This window comes from Pygocentrus nattereri, chromosome 17 (genome assembly GCF_015220715.1).
Source record: "Pygocentrus nattereri isolate fPygNat1 chromosome 17, fPygNat1.pri, whole genome shotgun sequence".
Taxonomy (NCBI): Eukaryota; Metazoa; Chordata; class Actinopteri; order Characiformes; family Serrasalmidae; genus Pygocentrus; species Pygocentrus nattereri.
In genome coordinates this window covers 30,588,658-30,610,685 of record NC_051227.1, presented here as the reverse complement: position 1 = coordinate 30,610,685, position 22,028 = coordinate 30,588,658, and the positions used below count along the sequence as shown (strand labels likewise).

The 22,028-nt window shown below is 39.5% G+C and overlaps 1 protein-coding gene across 7 annotated transcripts in view; it reads right to left on the bottom strand.

The window, feature by feature from the left end:
* bcas3 (BCAS3 microtubule associated cell migration factor) overlaps positions 1-22,028 on the bottom strand; it is a 290,913-nt gene that overhangs the window by 236,704 nt on the left and 32,181 nt on the right. For all 7 annotated transcript variants that reach the window (XR_005131735.1, XM_037546827.1, XM_037546829.1 and 4 more), the window contains exons 8-13: positions 21,895-22,002; positions 21,669-21,745; positions 17,707-17,783; positions 17,017-17,100; positions 13,468-13,638; positions 7,847-7,940 (exon numbers count right to left, since the gene is read on the bottom strand). Coding sequence is in view for 6 of the 7 variants with exons in the window: in XM_037546827.1 (XP_037402724.1) it covers positions 7,847-7,940; positions 13,468-13,638; positions 17,017-17,100; positions 17,707-17,783; positions 21,669-21,745; positions 21,895-22,002 (611 nt within the window). In the remaining variant the exon portion in view is untranslated. The remainder of the gene's footprint in view (positions 1-7,846; positions 7,941-13,467; positions 13,639-17,016; positions 17,101-17,706; positions 17,784-21,668; positions 21,746-21,894; positions 22,003-22,028) is intronic.

Here is a 22,028-nt window from a genome sequence, read left to right as displayed (position 1 = left end):
TATACATGGGCCAGAGTTATCAGATTACAAACAGAAAACAAAAAATATGTCACAGGACATCCAAAAAGATCTGGGAGAAAAAAGATGAAGCAATTCATTACAGGAAGGGTTTTCCTTTAACAGCTCGTGTTACATTCATGCTTTATCTGGCAGGAAAGCATATCAGAGATCAAAAACGACAAAAAATAGGTTTAAAAAAAAATAATAATAATGCAGATCATCAGCTTTCATAATAACTTTATAAAATAGAACTCATGCTCCAGGCAAATTCCACTAATGCCCAGCTCCCTGCTGGCAATGTGCATAAAAGGGCAACTTCTCAGCCTGGGTCCTTAATCCCCCCTGATTGTCCCACTGTGTTCAGGCACTGTGCAAAATGGAAATCTGATCCTCAGCCACAGTCCTATTAAACCCCGCACACCTTACTAAATTAGACGGATTCTGCACTCCACAAACCAGGCCAAGCCATGAGAAAGAGGAGGTCAGATCCAGCCCTAATCACTATATAAAAGCTCTGTGTGAAGACACTGTTTATTCCATGGTAAATGAGCAGACGGTAAGAGCAAGTGGCTACATGGTTTCGTATGAGTTTCAGCTTGACGCCACAACACTAAGCTAACACAAGAGTAGAGCTGACAACTAAATCAAATAATTACTACAAGAAGGAGCTTATAAAAACTTGAATGAAAATTAGAAATATTTTGACATTTTTTTAAGCTGGGAGGAGCAAAATAAAACAACAACTGTAACCATTTGTTATTAATGATATAACTACTATGAAAGGTATATGTAGCCAATATATGAGTCCACATCTGTTTTCAGATGATGAAGCATTCATACAAATTCTTGCAGGTTGCAAGTGATGAACTTCCAAGTCAATTTGAATAATGTGACAGTTATTCAAAGTAATTTTAAAAAGAATTTTATATACTGTATCTTTTAGCTTATTGCAGGTTGGATGATACAATTTGAAGCAACTTGATAGTTGTGTCACATGCAACGTTTGTACTGGTTAACACTCCATCCATCCATCCATTTTCTAAGCCGCTTCTCCGTCAGGGTCGCGGGGGTGGTTAACACTCATCAGTACCAAATATTTTATGCAATATTTTATATAATGATGCATTGTACATTTTTAGCTACACAACGCTGCTGTCGGAAGAAAACCTTGTATCTCCATTTTTAGCTTTTGACAATGTGAAAAACCCTGTTGCCTTTTACATTGTGTATAAATTTTATGCAGAATGGACCAAAAGAAACAGCCCAAAATTACTTTGAAAAAAAGTATATTTTGTATATTTTAAGTCAACAGGGAAAATTCGTACATTCACTATAAAGATCACAATAAAGCAAAAACTAAATTAGAACAAAAGCTAGCACAAGCAGCCGTTCAAACAGCTGACCTGTTAATGTTAGCGGCTAGCCATGCCACCAGTTATGCTAACTGGTTACTAGCAAATACACATTATTCCAAGTTGTCTATGATATGCTGAATAGGAATTAATTGGTTGAAATTACATTGTTGGCCTTGATCACACAGTGAGCCAACCCTCCCCTTTAAGAGGCAAGAGAGTTGTGCTAAACTGATCTACCACACCGGAGCAGATTCCTTGATGCTTATCAGTTGCGTGATTGAGTAGAATTACAGTGAGTCTCCTGGGCAATGAGGCCTATCCACACTCATGCTGCACATTTACAGCCACCTCTAGTCCCACTACAACTTCCCACAACACAGCAGTCTTTTCACTGCTAGACTGAAGTTGAGCAGTTACATCCCCCAAGTTATGCTAAGTTGTAGTATAGGGAAAAAGGATGTACAGGCTGAGGTGGACGCTGCACTTGACTGCACTGCAGTATCCTTTAATTACACACCTATGAATAGATCTTCCGACACCACAGAGCAACTGCCAGCTAACCGAGAGGCCTCCATTTTCTATCCTTGTCCCTGTGTTGTCCATCCAACATATACATCTGGGCTTTCCAGTTAACGTTAAGTCGCTGCATTGTTTTAAGCTGGTCTTTTCCATTTCTGAAACCCAGCAACTCCAGAGGGATCTGTGGTCAGCCCTGCAGTGAACGTGACACTTTTTGCTGCGGCTGCACCCTCTTATACATAAAGTGCTGCAGGCCAGCACAGATAGGGGGTAGAGAGTTTTTCCTGCTAATTAAAATCAAGCAGGTCCTCCCACACTACAGTGCAGGGGAGGGCAGCACTAACAATGCTGGAGGTCCTGTTTTTTGATCATGCACTCTAATGATGTGAGGCACCTAAATGACAGCATTTGTGTGGACTACTCATGAAAAACATTAGGCTTGACCTTGTTAATCCCTGTTCAGAGGCTCTTTTAAAAACTGATAAATTTATTGTAGTTTTTTTGTTGCCAAGCAATTCCAGAATTCAAACAAATTACAGTCTTTCTCATTTTTGCCTAAGCAAACAAAGTGATAACAGACATGTCCTGTTATTTCTGACTAAAACTGACAGGTAGAAGGTTAAGCTGTTTGAAGTTTAGAGCACCCTGCTGTTATCTAAACCAAGCTGCCCGAAGCCCTCTCCGCATGAGGCAGGAGATGCAGGACAAAGGGGCAAGCTGGAGGCTTAGCTCTCACTGGACCTGAGTGGGGGCCTCCCTAAGCAAGGGCAAAAACCACCAACTTTTACTGGACAAAGAGCCTGACACAGTGATGCCTGCTCTCTAAACCCATGTAGTTAAATCAGACAGCGTAATTTCACCAGAAATGCTTTCAAATAAAATGCCCATATCATTCATGTAAAAACCTGAAGACCTGCACTGACAATAGAAATAAAAAATAGCCTCAGATGAAGGCCGACTATTCTTTCATTTAAATGGCACATTACATTGTGATGATAGAAAAGTATATGTTCATATTTGTATTTGTACCACATTCCAAAGCAGGCACTTCTCTGAAGCTGACTCGTAAACATGAAAGGGCTTCACAGTGGATAGTCACTATGTGGTTCGCCAGGGTGCTAGGACACTCGTTTTATCTCCCCTTGAACTTTGCTCCACACAGGTTAATAGGCCAAAGGCTCCTTTCTGTTCAAATGCCTAAAGGTTAACCAACAGCGCCCCCAAGAGATCAGGCTCTACAGTCCAAAGACAAGTTGCTAAGATTTGTCCAATTACTCCTTACTTATGGCAAGGCATACATACTAATTAGACTGGATTAGGGAAGATGGGGCAATGTAATTTTACCACAGAATATCTGTAATGTTTATGATTGTTTTGCACAAAATAAGAAATCTCAGTATAAATTACAGCGATGGGTGTGGTTACTCAGTTTACTCTTTACCCTAACCCTTACACCATATGCAATATGTGGCTGCCATAAGCAGAAATTATTTCCAAACATAACTGTAATTCCATTTACCCTAACCATCTGCCTAGCTGTCTTAAGTGAATGGAAAATGGCATTAACACTGCCATTGCCTTGGGAATTTACAGCCAACACCATATAAAATCCATTCAATAAATACTGTTAAAAATTCCTTTTCCACAACTTAAAATGGAATATTTCCTGACATGGCAATTCACACAGGATTAACGTAATCTGGGATTATTTCCACAGTTCAATTTATAAAAGGCAAAAGCTGTCAGAATCTTTACCAACACAGGAATGCGCAGTCCATAAAAATAACTGACACAGAAGAGTCAAACCGAAACAGTGCATCACCAAAACAGTGCAGAGAATGCTTTGGGGAGTAGTTACATTTACCCCAATTAATAAAAATTAGTATTGCCCTTAAGAGCAGGCATACCACAGCAGCAGAAAGACACGAAATACCTCTTGCCTTAGAAACCAGTGATTATCTGGCATGATGTTTAATCAGTATTCATAAGGTAATTAAACATTTTTATATACCAGCAATATACACAGAACTCAACTGTTTCTTTTTAAATAAAATCAACCATTAAAGTCTTCATTTCTTTCCCACCAGTAGCGTTCAGCAGGTGACGGACCTTTGGTCTGTGTTTAAAAAGCACCCTGAAAATGAACTGTCCTCTTTTTGTGGAAAAAGGGAAGAAGGCTAAGCTGTGAGAACACCATTGTGTTTGGAAAATGACCCGTCCTCAATGGAGTTTCCCACAGAGCGTTAATAAGGACAGGTATTTGAAGGATTCCTCTAAGGGCACTGGCTAGCAGAAGCTTTCAGCACCTTCTTATTAGCAAGCCACTCTACCTGCGACAGTTGCCACACAATGAGCTGGCTGTAGTGGATTTCCGGAGGGGCAAACATGATGACGTGAAAAAACAAAAAAAGTGTTCTGACGACTGGCCATCACGGAGGACTGGCAATGCAAGGTCAGGCCAAGGGCGGTCCTGTATTACTCTAGTAGTCTTTGACTAAGTAATCATATGTTGAACCTCTCAGATAATCCTGACATGATAAATGAAATGGTACTATAGTGTAGAGCATGTTGTGACATGAGCGAGTAAATGTATAATGAATTATAGACTTGACCCACACCTTCTAAACTCCGTGGACACTTCAAATTTCTTCTCATCTTTTATGTGTGAAACTGGATCTGCATAGTGCTGGGGGCTTAAGCACTGCTTTATTCATAAGACACTTCAGAAGGAACTGATCGATGGGTGGCTACAATGTCTGAAGCTTTTGTGCATGTGTGGTGTGTTACAAGATTTAACTGTAGTGAACCTTACTTTTGTGGCCAAGTGGCAGTAATAACCTATTTCAGTTCTCACTGTACAACAGAAAAATCATATGCGTAAAGGGCAGACTTTCTACATTTTTCTTGTATTTTACGTTTTACATTCCATTTATGATATGTATGTGAGTGTATGTCTCAAAGACTGACACAATTCATTTTTACAGTGACATGATCATTTTCACGTTACTGTGCCTTTAAGACTGATATATGCAAATGACCTCTGTTTTGACTGGCTGCCCTGCATTGTATCTCAGTGAGAAAGTGGCAGAATGCAGAAGTGCTGAATCACAAAAAAAAAACACTGAATTCAAAATACAACCCCAATTCCAATGTTGGGACGTTGTGTAAAACATAAATAAAAACAGAATACGATGATTTGTAAATCCTTTTCAACCTATATTCAATTGAATACACTACAAAGACAAGATATTTAATGTTCAAACAGATAAACTTTATTGTTTTTTGCAAATATTTACTCATTTTGAATTTGATGCCTGAAACACGTTCCAAAGAAGTTGGGACAGGGGCATGTTTACCACTGTGTTACATCACCTTTCCTTTTAACAACACTCAATAAGCGTTTGGGAACTGAGGACACTAATTGTGGAAGCTTTGTAGGTGGAATTCTTTCCCATTCTTGCTTGATGTACAACTTCAGTTGCTCAGCAGTCCGGGGTCTCCATTGTCACATTTTGTGCTTCATAATGCGCCACACATTTTCACTGGGAGACAGGTCTGGACTGCAGGCAGGCCAGTCTAGTACCCGCACTCTTACTACGAAGCTACACTGTTGAAACACATGCAGAACATGGCTTGGCACTGTCTTGCTGAAACAAGAACGTCCCTGAAAAAGACGTTGCTTGTATGGCAGCATATGTTGCTCCAAAACCTGTATGTACCTTTCAGCATTAATGGTGCCTTCACAGATGTGCAAGTTACCCATGCCATGGACACTAACACACCCCCATACCATCAGAGATGCTGGCTTTTGAACTTTGCCCTGATAACAATCCGGACAGCCCTTTTCCTCTTTGGCCCGGAGGACATGATGTCCATGATTTCCAAAAACTATTCGAAATGTGGACTCGTCAGACCACAGGACACTTTTCCATTTTGCGTCAGTCCATCTCAGATGAGCTCGGGCCCAGAGAAGTCTTTCAGAAGTAAAGATGGGGAGGGGTGCATCACTCTGTGAAAGACTGCACCATCAAATAGTGCAACAATTCAAGAAGACTGTTTCTCAACATTAAATAGCAAAGAACTTTTGTTTTTCATCGTCTACAGTACATAATATCTTTAAAAGATTTAGAGAATCTGGAGAAATCTCTGTATGTAATGGACAAAGCTGAAAACCAGCATTTGCTGCCCGTGATCTTCGGGTCCTCAGGCAGCACTGCATTAAAAACAGACATGATTCTGTAGTGGAAATCACTGAATGGACTCAGAAACACTTCTGAAAACCACTGTCTGTGAAAACAGTCCATCACTGCATCCACAAATGCAAGTTAAAACTCTAAACTGCAAAGAAGAAACCAGATATAAACAGGAACAGAATCCAGAAATGCTGCCACCTTCTCTGGGCCTAGGCTCATTTAAAATGAACTGAATGGAGGTGGAAAAGTGTCCTGTGGTCCACAAATCAACTTTTGAACTGGAAATCATGGGCACTGTGTCCTCCAGGCTAAAGACAACTCAGCTTGTTATCAGTGCACAGTTCTAAAGCCAGGATTCATGATGGTTTAGGGGGGTATTCGTGGACATGGCATGTTTGATGTACACATCTGTGAAGGCTCCATTAATGCTGAACTATATATACATGTTTTGACAACATATGCTGCCATCCAGATGATGCCTTTTTCAGGGAAGGTCTTGATTATTTCAGCAAGACGATGTCAAAACGCATTCTGCATGTATTACAGCAACACTGCTCCGTATTAAAAGAGTCTGGGTGCTAAACTGACCTGCCTGCAGTCCAGACCAGTCACCACTGAAAACATATGGTGCATTATGAAATGAACAATATGATAAATGAGCCCCTGAACTGAGGAGCAGCTGAAATCCTGTATCAAACAAGAACAGAAAACATTTCACTTTCAGAGCTACAGCAGCGTCTCCTCAGGTCCCAAACACTTACAGAGTGTTGTTAAAAGAAGAGGTGGAAAAAAAAAAAAAAAAAAAAAAAAAAAGAAGAGGTGATGAAACACAGCAGTAAACCTGTCCCCATCCCAACTTTTTTGGAACATGCTGTTGGCATCAAATTCAAAATGGGCAAATATTTTTCAAAAAACAATATAATTTCTCAGTTTCAACATTTGATATGTTATCTTTTTAGTTTTTTCCTTTAAAAACATGATGTATATGATTTGCACATCATTGTATCCTACTTTTATTTACATTCTACACAGCATCCCAACTTTTTTGGAAACAGGGTTGTACTAACAGCTACTTAGATCAGAACCGCAAGTACATTTTTTGTGCAATGAAAGGCTGAGGTGCAGTCGGCATTACCTCAACAGCTTTTTCTGTAAAGGCTACAAAACAAATATATATTTATATTTTATATGGTCAAACAAGAATGAATAATTCATTCAATTGTGCTTAGTCATTAAATATGTTTGTTGTGACAGTAACCATTACTGCCTCTTACAGTTAAAACAAGTAAAAAAAAAAAAAAAAACAATCCTAATGTGTGATGCATTTTACAGGCTAGTTGATTAGTCACTTCACTTAATGGTTAAGTTTTACTCATTTCATCACGTGGGAAAGCAGGGTTCAATCAGAGAACCACTAGATAGGCTTCTAACGGTTTGTGCAGGTAATGTAATATAATGTATCTGCCGCCTGCTGGTATGAGGTAATTTGATCTGTTGTGTCATACAGAAACACAATTTATCATATAGCCCTAGCAATGACAAAAAAAATTATCATACAGCCCTAGAAGCCATCCAAGCCACTGTCAAATTCAGGAAATGTTTCACAGGCAGGCATAGTACAGTCTTCAGTACTCTTTAAATCCTTCCCAAAATCCACTGTATAAGAAGTGGATAGGAACGATTGGAGCCAAGAGTAAACATGAAAATGTTTGGCTTTGCTAGGTGTGGGGTTTTCTGTGCTTGCTGAGATTCAGTGAGGCATTACTAGTGTACACTTACCACTTGGGTTGAATGCCATGCAGGATATGGGTTTATCATGAGCTGGAAAATGAGCAACCACTCCTTCTCCATCAGAGTCTTCACTTACAAGCACCTAAAAGCACACACAAGCACACACACCCATTCTCTTAGCACTATGTTAAAGTAGTCCAAAAAATGACTTACTGTTTGCTTAGAGTATCTGCAATTCAAAAATATTGCTGGTCATTGGCATAGCATTCAGGGGTGTGACCTAATTAGTGCTATTACATAGAGAGGGATCACTAAAACAAAGCTGCAGTTTGGCAACTTATGAAAAAAAACATGCACTCTGAGATATATTTCTTTCAGCTGACCAAACTTGATTTTGGGCTAACTCCAATTACTCTACTTTCAAAGAAAGGCATACTACAAGCAAGGGCTTGCTACTTCCATGTCTTAATGCAAATATGCATGCTTTAACTAAATGGTATAAAGACGCAATGCATTTGTAGAAACCCATATACGCACAAGGGCATGTGCCTATGTGCTGTAAGCCAGCATAAGGAAGCAGTGAGAGAAGCAGTGTTGTGTTGAAAGAGTTAAAACACGCACAGTGGGTAGAAACTCTAGACCATCTCCACACTCGCAGATATCCAAAAGAGATTAATAGCTCCCAGTTAAAAGAGCAGGACTATGGATCTGTAATTCATCCTTTTATGTGTTGCTACAGGAAACTAAGCACAGAGCTGGAGAAAACAGAGAAGCAGAAAGACGGGGAGAAAAAAAGAAGACAGAGATAGAAAGAAGCAGAGAGAGACAGAGACAGACAGGACGGCAACGAGAAAAAAAAGTAGGAGAGAGAGAGGGAGGGAAAGAAAGCTAGACAGAGAGGGAGAGCTGCTCCACAAGGGGCTATTCTCTAGTCACTGGCCCTCTGTTGAGTTTGCTCATGAAAGAGATTATAACTAAGGCCAGACATGAGGCAGCCGAGGAGAAGAGTGATAAATCTAGCGGGGTGTTGCATTAAGGGGCATGCAGCTTTTAATAGGATCCAGTCCAAACACAAAACAGCCTTGCTCTCAAACCAAGACATTTTATTTCAGACTCAGAAAAAAATGCCTCAGTGACAAAAACCAGACCCCTTATATTAGAGCCAAAAACAGACAGCGCTGTTCTGTACAGGAATCCAACTCTGACCAAAAATTCACGTGCGAGTTCTGTGTAGCTATCTGAAAACAAATAGCCATGGGGGGTAAAGCTGTTTAGTGTTGGTAGAAGAGCTGGAAGAAAACGAATCAAAGAGAAAACCCTGGCTAAACTAAAGCCACCTAACAGTGCTTCTTATCTGCTTTATGCAAATAGCAGTGTAGGCAACAGATCACATCTGTGGGTCAGTGGAACATTGGTATAGAGCAGTGGAACACCAAGTACCAAGTACCTGCAAGTGGGCATTTTGATGCCTGCAACATATACTCTTTATTTCCTTAAAACAGCTCTCATCATATTTTTTTCTTTTTTCTTTTTCTTAAATCACTGTCATTTGCAATCATTTTTACATAGTCCCTCCATTTTGACAGGCTCAAAAGTAATATGGCAAACTAACAAAAATTATTTTATAATACTTGAATTCAAATCCTTTGCAGTGACTGCCTGAAGGCTGTAACCCACAGACATCACCAAAGAATCCATCCTGCTGATTCTATTCCAGTAGTCACAGCATCAATAAATACCAGTGACCAAGTCCTACATGCCCATGCCATAACACTACCTAACACGTTTCACAGGCAATGTAGCACGTGTCAGGTTAGATCATGAGCCCTTGTTTTCCTTCTGCATACTCTTATTTTCCCATCAATCTGGTAAAAGTTCATCTTGGAGTCTGTCCAAAGAATCTTGTTTGAGAACCGGGTACGCTTTTTGTTCTTTTCTTTTCAGATGTTTCCTTGTAAAGTCTAATCTGGCCTTTCTGTTTTTGAGTGTTACTAGTGGTTTTCATCTTGAGGTAAACTCTGTATTTACACTCATGAAAGTATCTCTTGATTGTAGACTTTGACAACGTAACGCCAGCCTTCTCCAGACTGTCCTTGACTTGACAAGATGTTGTGAAGGGGTTTCTCTCCACCACGGAAAGAATTCTGTGACCATCCACTTTAGTTGTTTTCTGTGGTCTTCAAGGCCTTTTGGTGCTGCTGAGCTCACCAGTACATTGCTTCTTTTCAAGAATGTACCAAATTGTTGATTTGGCCACTCCTAAAGTTTCTGCTCTCTCTGAGTGTCTTGTTTTTGACAACCTAATGATGCCCCTCTTGACTTGCATTGACACATTTTTGGACCACATATTGAGATTTCCTATGAACAGCTACCAACAAAAGGCACATTTAACACCTGGAATTAACTCCAGACTTTTATGTTCTTAATCTGTCAATAACGATGGAACAGGCCACACCTGACCAGGAATTGCTCATCAGTCAAGTGGCCAATTACTTCTGAGCCTGTGAAAATGGAGGGACTATGTAAAAATGGCTGTAGTCTACACTTCAATGACATCTTGACCCTTTCTTAAATGCACTGTGGTGATGTACAGAGGCAAAATTTTAAATATTGTGTCACTGTCCAAATACTTATGGGCTTGGCTGTAACTGCGTTACAGTACTATTCTGTTTTTTTCAATGTGATATTTTATCACTTATTTTAAATACGTTAGGTCAACTGGACATGCTAAATTGCGCCTAGGTATGAGTCAATGTGTATGTCTGTCTGTCTGCCTGCCCTGTGATGGACTGTTGATCTGTCCTGGGTGTATCCTGACTTTCGCCCAATGACAGCTGGGATAGGCTCCAGCACCCCCTGTGACCCAGAAGGAGAAGCGGCTTAGAAGGTGTGTGTGTGCGTGTCCGTGTGTAACTGCCACCATAATTATTAGTGGATGGATAAAGTTCAACTTATTTATATAGACAGATTGACTGACATTTTAATATTTTTCACAGTGGTATCAACGTTAAAACATTATTAACAAATCATTTCAGGCATCGACTTTACTCTAAAGCCGAACAGAAACAAGTTGTCGTGAAGCATTACCTACAAATTCTGTTTCCATAGCCTACATTGGCAAACTTCTTGAAGCACTAAAATGAGCTTCCATCCTACATTAGCTTCCATCCAAAGGAGTTCTCACACAAAAAAGTATGAGAACTCCTATGGAGTGAAGCTAATGTAGGCTTTGAACTCATCGCAATACTACGCTCAACTGTTATGCCTGACTTGTGGGCAATCAATACAAACACTGAAAGGGAGATGTTGGATAGATAACAGATAAGCTAATATCAATTAATGATAAAAAGTTAAGGGCAAGGACGGAGCCGAGCTCGTGTTTGTTGTAAAAACAGCTGACTGCTTGCACAGAGGCTCCATGAAAGTATTAGCAGTGGACACACTGCACGTGTCCAGGCAAGGCCAGCCACAAGCACGTGAACAAACTGCAGTAAGAGGACAGCAGCAGCAAAGCAGCCAGGACGTCTTGTGTGGTGAGGTCTGATGCACAGCCTGTTTCAGACACAGATATTTATGGTGGCAGGTCTTCCGCAACTTTGGGATGAAGAGGCAAAAGCATTGACTCTGGTGAGCGAGAGCCGTGCGTAAGCAGAATAAATCACACCTCTGAATGAGTGAAGCGTGTGAGGTCGAGCCTCTGTGGACACTCTGGGTTAACCTTCAGATTTTTAACTGCCCACGAAGCCGAGCAATCTGTTTACACGGGTCAAAATCAACACGTGGGGGAAAAAAAAAAAAAAAAAAAAGAACACAGGAGAAATCTGTTCCAACTTAACCTCTGTCTGAGTAAAAATCCTTGAACAGGAGAACTGCAAACATTTAAACTAGCCTGTAAAACTGACACTCCATTAAAGAGATCCTGTGTGAGAGATGAACACCTGGGAGCAGTTTCTGCTCGTCAACAATAGCACTGCTAAAATGGTTCTCACTCGGCTCCAGAGTTCATCATCAGATATATTAATGTCTTAGCAGAAAAGGAAGCAGATAACAGCAAGTCCTCCCTGACCTCCGCTGAACTGCCACTGATCTATCACCACAGCTGTCTTCATGCTGGTATAGTAGTAGCAGATTCAGGAAGCGATTCTGGGTCATAAGACTGGCAGCCTCTCCCCTAGTACTAACTCTAAACTTACAGAGTCGGTTTCCTTATGACATAGTGATGACAAATCACTGCTATAAACAGGTTCTTAATAAAGGATGGGATTGATGTATCATTGATTGTTGAGAACACAAAAGACTATGAGCATTTATCAAGGTCAGATGGGGGAGTACAGTACACACATCAAATGTTTTTCATCATGTAGTGAAACCTTACAAATCCAAAAATCTACACACTAAAGTCACTCTTCTTACATTTATTTACACAAACAGATACAGTAACATAAAATGTTTGAACACCCCTGGTCTTATTACACTGATTTTCTAAATGAAAATAACACATGATCTACATAGAACATACTTTTATGACTATTATCTGCAAATTTTACTGCACAAAATCTATTTATACTCACATAATCAGGAAAAAAATAAAACATTAAATATAAAATGTGACATAAGCCACATTCTGTGTTTTATCTGCAGAAAACATTAAACATAATACATTATTACTGTTTATTTGCTAAATTTAACATTTGAAAAAAAACAATAACAAAAATGTGTGTGCAAAAGTTATAGCACTTTCTATTTTTTATGTTGCATTTATTTTATTTTTTTGATATATTTAGCTCAGCAAATAAACAGAAACTGAAAAATGACATGTTTCAGTTTGTTCCTTGTAGAGGATGTGTTCATTTATTTGCACTTACAAATCAACAGAACGTGTCGTGTGAACACGGTTGTTCAAACTTTTGCATATGTCTGAATTGATGCCACATAATGATGATGGTAAATAGTGGTTCTGCCTGGAAAAAAAGGGTCAAGCAAAAATATTTATTTGCGTATAAATTTTGAATTTTTCCTTTCAAAAATGCCTGCTTTTAATGAATATAAAATATATGCTGAAGAAGAAAAAAGGCCTTGGAATTTAGCTGTGTAAATGTAGCCAATAAAGTAATTAATAATAAATTAATCTTAGACTGTTTGAAAAGAACTGATTATAATATAATGAAAAGTTTGAATGAGCCAGAGAGTCTGATCAGTTTTGTTACTCAATGCTGCAATGAAACACCTACTTTGACAGGAAGGGAACTTGACCAGCATATAAAAATAAACAACCACAGACAGCTGTTTATTGCATGATGTGCAATGGCAGGCGACTGCAGAATCAAAACAGTGTTACAACAAAAATACACCCACATGAAACAAAATGTTAAACAATTGCTCAGTCTTGTGTCAGTATGTTTCTAAATGTTTAATAAACATGTATTTGCATAAATAAATCAACTGAATTTGATCATGTCATTCTTGTATAGCTCACAACCAAAGTGTTTTTGTGTAACATTAACATAAATAGCCTAGGACCGGAATTTTACTCTTTGTCCAGCAAACTGAAAGATTCCCAGACATTATGACTAGGAAAATATTTCTTAGTGGAAACTCTGATTCATTCCACCAATGCTGTAGGAATGTAATGTGAGCTATGTCAGATCTGTTTGTGTGTACATCTTTACCTGTCCTTCTCCAACAGTGTGCGTGTCTATGATGGTGACCACGCCGGGCTGGTGAGGGCTGCGGCGTGTGGTGCTGTGAGCAGTGCTCTCCTCATCTGGTGCTCCCGAGGGCAGTGTGCCTGCAAGGTGGGTCACTACTTTTCCCACCATAGTTAGCCCTGTTTTTAGAGTCTGAGAGAAAGACATCAAGATGAAGACAAGTCCGTTTTTGTATCATTAATGTCCTCAAATAGTCAAACAACAAAGTCAAAGTCAAGCAACATATTTTCTTTTTGAAAGCCAGATATTACTGATACAGTTTCAGCGTTTGTCACTATGTATCAACATGCAACAGTCTTTTCCTCATCGGTTTCAGGAAAATGCATTTTTTGCATCAATGCATTAAGTTACATCATTTATTACAAATTTAAAGTTAGTGACGCACGAAAGGTTGTCATTTTAGTGCATCACTAACTTCACAAGTTAAGAGTAAATATCTTTTACTGACCAGTATAAACATAGCTGTAAGCAAAATTCAGATATATGTGGGTAATAATATAATATAATAATATAATATAATATAATATAATATAATATATATATAACATTTTTTACTTTTTAAGTATATAAAATCTACTTTCAATAGGACAAAACTGAGCTAACAATAAAACACTACAGCGAAGTTTACTAATTTGGTTATGTAGTATATACAGAATGTGCCTCTGAAATCCAATGTCCTCAACAATACAAAACGGTGGGTCACTCAAATTGAACTTCATTTATTTAGCTACGCTTTTCACTTTGTCACTGTTGTTTGTAAATTTTGCCATCTTTTAAAAATATGGCAATACACAGTGGATTTTGCTTCTGTTGTGTTGTATTCTGGATTTCATGGGATGTTGTGTTTTTAAGTGGTATCAAACTGTTTCAACACGTCTGCGCTGACAGGCCCAGGAGAGTGAAAGGAACAAACAATTTTAATAACTGGTTCTCTTTTTTATTATAAACAAAATTTGTTAAGCATTATTTTCTGCCAGCTCCACATCTAAACCATGTTTCTGTCTTTGTAAAGTGCAACTTTTGCTCAGTTCTTTGGTGGCCAAAACTCCATCTGCTTCCTATTAATTTTTGTTTTGTGCCAATATTTTTGTCATAAAACACCATTTACAGACACAAGCTTTGTAAATGTACTGCTGGTCAAGTGTGCTGTGTGTGAGCTTGTTGCTCTGAGTGCCAGAGAGACGTTAAAAGCGCTGCAACAGCAGGAATTAGGAGTACAACTCAGTCTGGGACCTGCCACCACCAACACCCCCTCCCAAGCTTGATCAATGGGGACTGTTTGGATTAGCACTAAAAACTCCAACTGCAGTGATTAGAAAACACATTAGTGTTGATCAATTAGGAGGCAAACGCTTCTCTTAATAATTGATGGGCCAGGGCAATTTACACACAGTCTGTTAGTGGGCTTGTCAGAGCGCTCTCCAAAGGGCCCAACAAACACAGGCGCCACAAGGTATTGACGCTGCCGCCCAGCTTGAATGCTTGATTAAGCTCTTTAGGGCCCCAGACGGCACACAAGTACGCACGTACAGACACAGAGCAAGCAGCTCACTACATCAAGTGAGAAACTAGCAAGAGACCCCACTTAAGCTGCGCTATCCATTTACCACAAGCTCATGACTGCTCAGCTTTACTCAGAGAACAAACAGCACAGCTACTAAGGGACCTGGAGTCACCTCATGCACTATCCTGCGGCTGGCGCGACAGCATCACTCTTGCAGTCGCATCCTGCTCATTTACACAATCGGTGCCCTGTCAGAATTCAATTTTCCAAAAGACCATGCCCCCCCCCCAGCCCAGGCGCCCCCCTCCTCCCTCCTGGCATCGTGATTGAGTTACAAGGCTGATGGGAGATGGCCCCCTGGCCCCCGGACAGGCGCACTCAGAGCCACTCAGCACAGGGACGGAGTGTCAGAGCAGAAGAGATGGTTATAAATCACGGCTCCATCTGCAGACGGCCCGTCTACGTATCAGGGCTTTTTTAACCATGTTTTCCTCTCTGCTAACCTTTAGGGCACTCCTTTTGATGTATGCCGCCATTAGGGCTAATGGCGCTTCTCTCACGTAAGCCGTTAGAGCTCATTAGGGAGCGAGCGGGCCGGTGGGGGAATACAGATGTGGGCTTAATAAATCAATTAAGTTGCCAGGGGAGAGGAGTCCGAAACCATATGAGAAGTAAAGTACTAGGGCTGTGTCAGTGCTGGATTACGTCGTAGATGGTGTAAGGCAGATGCTGAACTGACTATTTTCTACTGCATGCAAATATTATTGCAGTATTACGTCTGTGGGATCTCTATGGGATCGATTCTTTTTACTATTTCAGGGCAATAAATGAACTATCCAAGTATACATGAAGTTATTACAAGAAGTGGCCAAGAAAAAAGTATTTTTGGTATATACCAGTGCTCTGGCAAACTCAATCAAAAAAAAAGTGCCAGAACACATGCAGACCAAGAAATATCTTATTCATTTCAATAAATCTCAATTTGGTATTACTTATCCTTTTTTATATACTAATCTAAATTTCACTAGAAAATCATTTTTCCTAAACATTTATTACTACATTCTCATATTATGCTAAAGAAAATGGCTCATGCCTTAAATAGGCTGAATGACCAAGAAACCCAAGGCTGTATCTCTTTCAGTTAAACCCAAGTGGTCTTAAAATATGAACATACATGTTGAGAAAGTGTTACTCAACAGTCATTACACACACACAAACATATAATACATCTAAGACCTACACATACTGATTAGAGATTAGAGATGCAGCAATTGACTTTTTCTGCCTTGATATCGATTCGGATATCTGAACATTACAGCCTCAATACAGAGGCTGAAATCAGTGGCAAGGAAAAAAAAAGTTGGATTGCTTGGATTATTAGAGTTTTACAGTAGCAGAGCTCAGAAAAATGAACATACAGTAGAAACGAATGCTCAGAAACAGTAATGTACAGAGCCTAGACATTACAGATACAGAAAAAACAATAAGACTGAACTTTTGAGGTGTGGTAAAACATCCCTGCATATATCTTTGAAAAACTGAAAGCAAGCCTCCTGAAAAGTACTGAGCTGTAATAAAAGCCAAAGACAGTCAAACTAAATACTGAAACAAAAACATATTTATTAGTCACAGCTTCTGTGCAGTTTTGGGCTTGTTTTCCTCCTAATGCTAAAAAATGAATAACTTGCACTTAATAGTCATTTTGATTGACTTGGTCTGACTTTGGTACAGCACTGTATAAAAACTGTACTATTACAATTTTATAACAGCTGTGACTTAGAAACAGTATCAAATGCGGAACCATCACGTCTAATCAATATCTGGTTTATTTAATAAGATTTGTATTTGTGCAGAAATCAATTCAGTATTCTGGAACAGTGTATCACAATTACAGGTAAACAATTAAGACTAGAGACAGATAGACTAACATTTTGATAAATAATTTGGACCTCACATTTATAGCACTACTAGTATACATGTATGCATATGTCTAGGAACACACTTACTTTGGCAGCACTTATGACAGTGGCAGTGTAGGACTGGGCATTATCTCCACAGGCCCCGCCATGAGACTGATGACACCGGATCAGCTGTTCACACGCACGCAAAACACACACACACACACACACACACACACAGATAGGGAGACAAACAGAGCAGAGTCACATTATCATCCAAAACCTTTCAGCTCCCCCTGCTCATTAGCCCACTGAGGTCTGCCATGGTCTGCGCCATGATGTCTGCATGTATGCGGGTGGGGGTGGGCCATTAGGCCATCTTGGCCCCTAACCTCTTCTGCATCTTACCTCCTCCAGGGTCTCTGTCCCATTCAACACTTGAATATAAACTCACTACTGGCCAGAAACTCATTACCTTGCCCTAGACACACTGTCCCATCTGTTCATTACTGAGAAACGTCTGACCCCAAATCGTAATACAGCAAACAACTGTCCATTAAACAAATTGCAATGAATCAAGGGCCTACTTTAAAAATACTGTACTACATTAAAATTGTACCCATATCCATTTGAAAAAGACGCTTTTTATTTTAGTGGACTCTTCTGATAGTGCTTTAAGCATTTTAAGAATATACATGTAATTCTCTGAAATTTCACAAAAGGGCAAGAATGTAAGTGGCTTTGTAAAGATGCTCTAGGAGTTGCATCCGGCAGACAAGTTTCATCAATGCTTCCTACCTTGTTCTCTGCATAGGCCAACCATCGACCTCCTAAAGCTATTGGGTTGAAGTTAGGACCAGGACATGGGTAGCAGCCTGCCACAAAACAGAACAGAATGTGAAACAGCACCACAACAGAATTAGTGGTGGAAGTGTACAGTGCCTGCCCTGCGATGGACTGGCGACCTGTCCAGGGTGTATCCTGCCTTCCGCCCGAAGACTGCTGGGATAGGCTACAGCATCCCCCCGCGACCCTGACGGAGAAGCGGCTTGGAAAATGGATGGATGGATGGATGAATGGATGGAAGTGTACAGTGCCGTGCAGACATCAGAGATCACCCTTCATTTATATGTAAAAAATTCAATATGTATGTATATGTAGAAAAGTTCAAAAAAATTATTCAAACAGAGAGAAAACCATACATACACACACAAAACTGCAGACCACCAAAACTATAACCATCAGATAAACCATATGTAAAGAAAAAATAAAATAAAATAAATCAAGCTACATTCTTTCCTCAGATCTGAAAATTTCCAGTTGTTTCAGTCCATCCTTCCACTTTGAGAAGACCACACCTCAACATCACTGATTAATTGGATTGTGAGAACCAGCTTCTAAGATTGAACTCTACAGGTCTGGGACATGTACCTGCAGATTTATTTGAAAAATGTAAAGCAATCTTATAGGGGGGAAAAAATCCAGAAGCCGTACCAAAGGCAAAGTGTGACACAATATCTAGTTGTTCCATGCGCTTCTATGTAATTTCTGTTCAATAAAAAATGTGGATATTTTCCTGATGCTAAGAAATGAATAATGTCTAATAAACGGCAGATCTGACTAATTAAATTACAGTCTAATTAATTATCTTATGAGATGTCTTGTACCCGTGCTTGTGTTTTACTTGCATTTGCCCCTGGTTATTTATGACACTGTACTGAAAGCAAAAGAAGATAATAATTTGGAAACAACAGTTTGTAAATAATACATTACAATAAGTAGGACACAGGACATAGTGCTACTATTCATAGATGGTCTGGAAAGTATCTTCCTGTATAGTATTTATTAGTTATGTCTGAATGCAGAAGGAACAGAAACCCTCATACTGTCCTGAGGATACTTGCAGCGTCCAATTTGTGCAATATTTGGAGTGGGGGCTGTGGCATTTAGTGACTGTAGGATGGCTCCTGAGCTTATTAACTGGCAGACAGATTGACCCTTGAGAGTCATATAGGAAAAACTGGCGTCATAAGGCATTATGCAGCCAAGCCAAAAAATGTCTGCACGGACAGCTAGTACAAAACGTGTGTGCACAAACACACACAGCATCAATAATTAGAGGTAAAATCACACATGATGCATATGCCAAGAAACATGAGTACCCAACTGACAGACAATAGTCTTCTTTTTTTTTTTTTTTAACCCTCTCGCACATACATAAGCACATACATGCGCACTCACTCAGAGCAGGGTCACACGAGTACACATCACACAGTGAGAAGTGTGCTGGCAGTAACTTAGTGCTCAGAGCTCAGATAAAATGTATGCAGACAGTAATTTAGTGTGCAGAGCTGGGATCTGAAGCTGAGACGAACAGGACTTGAGGTAAGCCACAAGCACAGCAATGCACAGCCTTTTGTGCCTCTCCAAGGCGGAGGGGAGCCAATGCAGTGAGATAACATGTGTTTAACACATCCTGTGTGCAGGGACCACAGTATTTTCACTATTGTTCTCAGACCTCACATCCATTTCAGAGTATGAGGGGCCACCTCTGAACATCACTCAGCTAGGCAGATGAGTAAAGAAACAAACAACTTTACACACTAGAGGTTTTATAAAAAGCATACTAACAGCTAACTCTAGTATTATGATGGCACATATGTTCTGACTGGTCTAAAGCAGTGCTGCATAACGTGGCCCACTAGGCAAAGTTGGCTTGTGAGGATATTTGATTTGGCCCACGGGAAAGTTTTCTTAACATCACAAATACTGCACACAGTACTGTGCAAAAGCAGTAAGCATCTGAAAGAATTCTTTTTAAAAAGTTATCTAGCTGGGCTGCAGGTAGTTATTTGCCAGAAAAAACACGAACACTAGAATAAATACAAATCACATGGAAACAAAAAATATCAATTAAGGCCATAAATGTGTTCATTAAACTATTTCCAAACTGTTCCTCCAGGCAGCCCAGCTTTTTTTAGTAGTTATCGATGTAATACCTACTTTAGCTAATCAATCCAGCATTCATTGAAAGTATGTGTGCCAATGATTGAATTTCAAAAAATTTTTGTTTTCCATTTAGAAAACAAATTGTAACTGCATTCATGTGTGTATGCATTTATTCCAAGGTTGTTTCCTGTTTTTACAAGCAAAGGCACAAATATTGTTCACATAAGTAGTTGTATAAAATCTGCAGTTGCCTAAGACTTAAAACACAGGACTGTCTAACATTCCTTTGAATGATTTGTTTTTTTTATTGGCAAAACATAGCACAATGTTACATATTTTTCAAAACTCAATTTGAAACTGCCTTCTTCATTTCCATTGTGCTTTTGTGATAAAATCTTATAGTACACATTAGAAAATCTTTGACTGACATATTTTTCTTTTTTTCCATTTTTCATTTTGGATTTTCAAATATTTTGAATAAATTCCACAGGCCTATGTGATAAAAGTAACTAATAAAACTCAATTTTAGCCACACAGTATGACTGAATTTTAAATTTTCCTGCTCACAAAACACACAGACCAAAAGAAATGTAGCTTTCATATAAAAAAGGTTAATGGATTAACATCCATTGTATCCTGCCTTCCGCCCGAAGACTGCTGGGATAGGCTCCAGCACCCCCCCGCGACCCTGACGGAGAAGCGGCTTAGAAAATGGATGGATGGATGGATGGATGAATCAAAATGAATTTTGCCATTTGTTTTTTTCTTCTTCTGTACAGAAAACATTCCGTATTTACTGTGATAACTACGATACATATCATTTCATACAATTCCTGTATAGCTACTCCTGCAGCACACACTACAAAGCTGAGATGCACAAACATTGGGCTGTCATTTGAAATGGAGAAATAGCTGACACTCTGACAGAGAATATCTTTCCTGTTTAGTATCATGTCTTCTCCTAATCACTTTCAAAAACAAACATGTCTGGTCCTGAATCTTTTTTTATGATTAAGAAGCTTTAAAAAAAAAAAAAAAAAAAAAAAGATTAATGATGTAAGGGGTTATTGACCACGCTCATTTCCTGTGGTGCAGACATGGGACGGGGAAGGCAGACAGACAATGAGAGCCATTAAAACTACACTAATGGCAATTTACAACAGACGATTGCTTAAGTGGGAGCGAAGGCCTGTTTTCAGATTGTGACATGGGCCGTCTGTACTTCAGAGGGCACAATGGCCTCACTGTAGGCTATGCTAAAAAGAAGGCGAAGAGCATGAGGTGCTGGAAGAGCACAGATGCTTACTATGTGAGAATGAGAATATGTGGAGAAAAGTCTAACAGCAGTTCTCTGACCAGAGGAGGAGAGGAAGTGGACCCTTTTTTGCACAAGGGCAGAGCTGAGTGGTACCGTACATTTGTTTATTATTGTTTGGGCTATGTGATATGAGCATAACACGGTCTTGGGCAATGCAGAGTTCTGAAGCGTTGAAAAACAAAAGCTATTCTTATAAACAAACAGGCCTGTCTGGCATGGAGGCTGGGATGGATCTTTGATATTGTATCGTGGTGCAGAGTGACAAAGGAAAAATGTCTGCACTGCTGTGACTGCACGCATGGGGATAGGTTGTGTAGTTAGCGTGATCTGTTAGCGTGATGGTTTTAATAAAGTCAATGTGTGCAAGAGATTAATCAAAACTTGCATTCCTGCTTTGGGGAGCTACAGATGAAGACAAAAGAAGAGAAATGCTTAGCGTAAGGTGGGAATATCAGAAAAGCAGTTGAAGAGACCAAAAACCTGAAGGGCTTACTTGTGACAAAGAATTTTTTCATGAAAGTGCAGCTGTCAAAAGCAGCTATCTTCTCTTGAAGACTGACGACAAGAATCCTGTAACAATCAAAGGACAGACACAAAGACAAAATGATAATCTAATAACCGTGCATGTGACAACCATAAACGAATCCTGATATGTATATTGTAAGAGTAACAATTCTGAAACTCCCACAGAACCTATTATTATTGCCATTAGCAAGTACCTTTTGTTGCAGTGTAGGTCATAAATTGGTGTTTTAAACTGAATGGACTTGACCATCTCTCCTGTCCTAAGAGAATACAGGTCCACACAGCAATACGGGGGGCTCGTCCTGCAAGAAACAGAGACACAAGCAGG